The sequence below is a fragment of the Lepidochelys kempii genome, chromosome 11 (genome assembly GCF_965140285.1).
Source record: "Lepidochelys kempii isolate rLepKem1 chromosome 11, rLepKem1.hap1, whole genome shotgun sequence".
NCBI classification, from domain to species: domain Eukaryota; kingdom Metazoa; phylum Chordata; order Testudines; family Cheloniidae; genus Lepidochelys; species Lepidochelys kempii.
The window spans coordinates 59906686-59912366 of record NC_136390.1 but is presented as its reverse complement, the minus strand read 5'-3'; the positions used below and the strand labels follow the sequence as shown (position 1 = coordinate 59912366).

Below are 5681 nucleotides of genomic sequence, written 5' to 3'. Positions count from 1 at the left end.
GAGAGTACAATGTTCAGTTCAGAAAGTGTCCTAAAAGAATGGTGCATCCATTGTTCCTAAGCGTCAGTGAATAAGGGCCTGTGGGGCCAGGAGTTTTGGCCAGGTCTCCTAGTAAAGTCTGGGAGTACAAGATCAGTCCACATCATGAGATGGCTGTGGCCATGTATAAACTCAATATATTAACACCCCACCCCCCACAAAAAGCTCTCCCCAAGCCTGTAACAACAAAAAGACCCACAAACCTAATTTAAGAACTGGGCTTACTAAAATCTCATCCTAGAAGCTGAAAAGTGAAGTTGAACAGAGTAAGTCAGAAGACAGATAAATCCAAATATTACTTTGTCACTAATACTTAAGCAGATCTGTTGCTAAACAAAGTTCTGTGATTGTAAAATCTGTGTGGATTTGGAATCTGTCATATCACTTTGCCTGTGGAGCTCATACAGTTAGGGATCTGCAGAGTTCAATTTAGTGAAAATAAGTGATAGTTTATGTATAAGATGTTTGGTATTGTCAACTTTCAGATTACTATGCTAAAATATCCCCACCCCGCAAAAAACCCCCACCTCCATCTGCTGCCTAGACTATTAAAAAATTAAAGCAACTTCACCCCAACAGACTTGGAAAAACAAAAACCAGGCACAGCTGCAGGGGCTTGAGGAGAATAACACCCTCCTCCACTTCCATTAGGAAAGCTATTTAAAAATGGCTTTTTTTCTCCCAGTGACCATTAGAAGAGTTTCAATTCTTACTTGACCGAGAAACACCTTAAACCATTAGTCAAGCTACATCTTAGCAAAGGTGTGGCACTTTTCAGTCATAGATCTCAGTGTGTAAGGGGTGGGAAAGTATTATCATCCCCATTTTACAGTCAAGGGGAGATCCAGGAATAAACATTAGGCATGGCTGGGATATAAGCACCACAAGGAGTTCAGGAAGGGCAAACGCATTTAAACCAATAGCCTGAAAAAACTGGATCTTTCTTCTATTGCTAGAAGTCACAGTACATCAGAAATAATACTTTGGAGCCTTGAATTTCAGATCTCTTGTGTATTTATCTACTTTACGTCCCTCCCACCCCCCAAAACAAGGCCTAATTGGAGTGGTGGAGCTTGTTTTCTCTCTCTCCCCTCTCCTCCAATATACAGAATACATAAAACTAGTCTAGAGAAAGAAACTTTGTATTTAAAAAAGAAAAATCAATTTATTTAGTGATCTGTACATGTGATGAAGTGTGGCCTCATTCAGGCCTTCCAAAACTAAACAAAAAAAATCAAGTAAAAATGTATAAATACATATATATTTTCTTACAAAATGTGACATTTACAAAATATACATACTGCACTTGTCTTACAGTTTTTCATGTGCACATTATAAAAGGCAAAACAAATCCTATGAGTTTGGGATCAGATGTACTGGAGGATTTGACTGATGTGATATTTCCTTCTCCCCCAGCCCAAGCTACTGTAATGCCCACTAGACAAAAACAGTCTGTTCTCCTCACCCTGAACGGTTTTTAAAATTTCATTTCAGTTATCTGCTCTTCATTATAAACAGCAATTACATACTTGGGGGGGAAGTTAGGGGGCAGAGCTTGTTAAATATCCTTAATTCCCTGATTAGCCTTCAGGCAAAAATAAAAGTCAAACTCTTTAGATCATAAAGCTAAAAAGTAGTATTTCAGATATAAAATTATGAAAGTCAACCTAAACATTTAACACATAAATGTAACATGATAGAAAAGTTTGAAAGAATAAGTCACTGGTCACATATCAAAAGGAATATGAAGGACTGTGAAGTTTAATTTCTTGTTATTCAGTTTCCCTCCTCTGACAGAGTTTCAGATAGATTACTGGGAACTTAAAAGTATCTAAAACAAGGTGACCAGTTCCATCTTAAAAAACAACACTGCACCACTGTTTGTTACTGTGCTATTTAGGGAATTAGAGGACAAGACAAATTGGCACTTCATGGTCTAAACTATTCTCTCCCTCCTCCCCCCCCCCCATCACTTTGCTTTTTTAGTGTACCCTAGAGCAATCCAGACGTAAACAGCAAAGAAATAAGGCTTATGGGAAGGAAGAGAAAAATTTTATACACTTATCTTACATATCTGAATGCAGTGTGTTTTGTCAGGTGTTCTGAATTAAGCTTGTTTAACAAAAAGTCTGGCATTTCTTTTAGCTAGAACAGAAACCCATATTGGACAGTGTATGAAAACATCCTGCCGCCTCCTTTTTCATAAAAAATAATGTTTATCGACCTGTGCTGGTCACATCCAACGTTGAATTTTAACGACTTCTTTTTGTGAGTTTGCTCATAAAAACCGGTCTCATGCTTATGCCTTTCCACAGAGAAAACACTTTTGTTTCCTCTTTGTCTCCTATAACAAAGGCAGGGGTGGGGTGGGGGGGAACGTTTGGCTGAAAAGCAACAAGTCCTGTCTTTTTAGAGTATTAAATAGCAACTCCCTCCTTCAAAGTAGCAAGGTTCCCCCCACCCAAGTTGGGATTCGCTTTGATAAGTGATCGTTAGATATAAAAGCAACCCCCTCTCTATGACAGAATATGGGACGCTCAATAGCACGTGATTATAATTGGTCGCTTCTTTTAAAATACTCACGTGATTACTCTGGGTTTGAATGAGAAGACAGTAAAATAGGACTCAGGAAATTAAGCCAATGTCGGCTGCAGTCTGACCCCCACCGAAGTAAACTATGATTTGACCACTTCTTAAGTCAAAGTTTCATTGGTCCACACTTTACATCGGTCACAGCACAGCGGATCCAGCTTAACCTTTTGCCCAGAAACTATAGGAATTATTTTTTTAAAAAGGGAACTTCTTGCAGGGAAAGAGCTCCCCACCAGCAATCTGAGAAGGGTACTTACTCTGCGCTTTTCAACTTGGCTGGCAAGAAAGCCACCAAGTCACTGTCTGAGGATTTTGTCTTCGGCAAGGCAGAGTTAGGAGACTCCAGGGAGCCCTCTCCCAGTCCTTCAAGAGTCACTCTAGTGTCTGTGTGGCTCTTCCAGGAGCACCAGCAGCCGGGATCAGGGAAGAGGAGCAAGGTCTCATCATACGGCGGTCTCCCCTTTGCTGCCGCTGCTGAGTCTGTGGTAGAAGCGCCGCCAGGACTGGAGGGTTTTGCCGGACCAGATCCAGAAGCCGGTAGTGATGCCCACGATCATGGTCATGAGATACTTGATCATGAAGACGGTGAAGTCCGGGCTCATGGGGGCGAAGTGGCCGGGGCAGGGCACGGCGTAGCTCTTGCAGGTCTGCAGCAGCCAGGTCCTCTCCCAGGTCTGGCGGAAGGCCTGCTCGTAGAAGTAGCAGGCGATGACGATGGTGGCGGGCACGGTGTAGAGCACGCTGAAGACCCCGATCCTCACCATCAGCTTCTCCAGCTTCTCCGTCTTGGTGCCGTCGTGCTTCATGATGGTGCGGATGCGAAAGAGGGAGACGAAGCCCGCCAGCAGGAAGGAGGTGCCGATGAAGAGGTAGACGAAGAGTGGGGCCAGCACGAAGCCCCGCAGCGAGTCCACGCTGGAGAGGCCCACGTAGCAGACCCCGCTCAGCACGTCCCCGTCCACCTGCCCCATGGCCAGGATGGTGATGGTCTTGACGGCCGGCACGGCCCAGGCGGCCAGGTGGAAGTACTGGGAGTTGGCCTCGATGGCCTCGTGGCCCCACTTCATGCCAGCGGCCAGGAACCAGGTGAGGGACAGGATCACCCACCAGATGGAGCTGGCCATGCCGAAGAAGTAGAGGATCATGAAGAGGATGGTGCAGCCCTCCTTCTTGGTGCCCTGCGCCACGGTGCGGTAGCCCTCCTCCGAGAAGCGCTCCAGGCACACCGCCCGCTCCTCCAGCAGGAAGCCGGCCACGTGGGCCACGGCCACCATGAAGTAGCACCCCGAGAGGAAGATGATGGGCCGCTCCGGGTAGCTGAAGCGACGCATGTCCACCAGGTAGGTCAGCACGGTGAAAAGGGTGGAGGCGCAGCACAGCACCGACCAGACGCCCACCCACAGCCGGGCGAACCGCACCTCCTCCTCCTTGAAGTACATCAGCCCGTGGGGGCGGCCGGGCTCGCAGGGCGCCCCGCAGTCCCGCTCCCCCAGGAAGCGGTAGCCCAGGTAAGGGGGCACCTGGAGCTGCCGGGGGCAGGAGAAGGCGAAGCCGGCGTGGGGCGGCGGCGGGGTAAGCAGGCCGGGCAGGTAGGGGGTGGGGTAGGCAGTGGGGCCGCCGGCCCCTCCTCGGCCGGGGGTCTCCGAGGTGTTCTGGCCCACGCAGATCTCGCCCGCGCCGTGCACGGGGAAGTTCTCGCAGCGCAGGCGCTCGGGCCACTGGAAGCCGAACTTGTTCATGAGCGCCTCGCAGCCCTGGCGGGCCCGCTCGCACAGGGAGCGGCAGGGCGGGATCGCCTGCTCCAGCACCGTGCACACCGGCGCGTACATGGAGCACAGGAAGAACTTGAGCTCGGCCGAGCACTGCACCTTGACCAGCGGGTAGAACTGGTGCACCTCCAGCCCGGCGTCCTCCTGGTTGGTGTGGCCCAGCAGGTTGGGCAGGATGGTCTGGTTGTAGGCGATGTCGGTGCACAGCGGGATAGAGATGGGCTGGCAGAAGCCGTGGTCCGGCACCGAGATGCCCTTCTCGCCGTGGTACTGTTGGGCCGCCGAGCCCGCCGGCACCCCCAGCAGGGCGCCCAGGAGGGCGGCCAGGCCCAGAGAGGCAGCCGCTGTCGACCACATCGCCGCGGCAGCTGGAGAGAGCAGAGGCGCGGGGAGCCGTTCAGAGCCGAGCGGCGGTCTGCGGCCAGCACATCAGGGGCCCCGGGAAGCCAGCGGGGGAGGGTCACGCGGAGACAGGAGGAGGAGGGTGCGGACGGATCGCTGCTAAACCAGCTCCGTGAGCCCTTGGCAGGCGCTGGAGAATCCTCGTTCAGTCCCAGCCGCACGTCTGCCGTCTTCCCTGGGTCCAGCGACTCTGTTCCCCCAGCCCCGACCAGGCAGGGTCGCCCCACACGCGAAGTTTCCTGAGATGCGGGGGGGGGGGGAGGGGGGGAGACAAAACACCCACAAACCTAGGCAAAGTCTTTCGCCCGCTCTGCAGAACGTCCCGTGGCGGCGGCAACTCGCTGGCTCCGCTCCCCGCCTGGCTGCTCAGCCCTAAAGCCTGGGATTTAGGTTATAGTTAAACGGATTATTACTTCGCCCGACTGATCCGTGTATTTTACTGGGGGGGCTTAAATAACTTTTAAAATCCAATTACTGCGCGATCCTCCCTCCGGCTCCAACGGTTTCCCCTCTAGACTCCGAGTCAGTTGGCAGGGCCGCCGAAACGCGCCGCGCGGCCGCGGGCAGAGTCCGAGGCAAGGATACAGCAGCCAAGGGAACCTCTTCTCTAGCGAGCGACTCCTGTCCTGTAGAACACAAAAAAGATACATATATGTCTGAGGATTCCACGGAGCCCCGCCCCTTCTCCATTCACAAACCGCACAGCAGGCGGGGCTTAGAACCTCAGCTCCTGCCAATTGCAGCTTCTGTTGGCTCCAGAGCTCTGCTCAGAATTGGTTAGAACAGATTAAAGGGGTGTGGGGAAGAGGGAGGGCGAGGAGGAGTCTGGACTGCGATGGGAGGGATCTCAGTTGAAAAGTTGAGAAAAACTTTTCCCCC

The 5681-nt window shown here is 51.3% G+C and overlaps 1 protein-coding gene across 1 annotated transcript; it reads right to left on the bottom strand.

Moving 5' to 3' along the window:
* Nucleotides 1-1178: 1178 nt before the first annotated feature.
* FZD7 (frizzled class receptor 7) lies at nt 1179-5423 on the bottom strand. Its single transcript, XM_073306441.2, has one exon. It carries the CDS (start codon nt 4755-4757, stop codon nt 3075-3077), a length of 1683 nt encoding a protein of 560 aa, XP_073162542.1. The 5' UTR covers nt 4758-5423; the 3' UTR covers nt 1179-3074.
* Between the last annotated feature and the right edge of the window lie 258 nt (nt 5424-5681).

What these genes read in the sequence shown, in the direction of transcription:
- FZD7 (XM_073306441.2), bottom strand. Translation starts at nt 4,757, where the DNA reads ATGTGGTCGACAGCGGCTGCCTCTCTGGGCCTGGCCGCCCTCCTGGGC.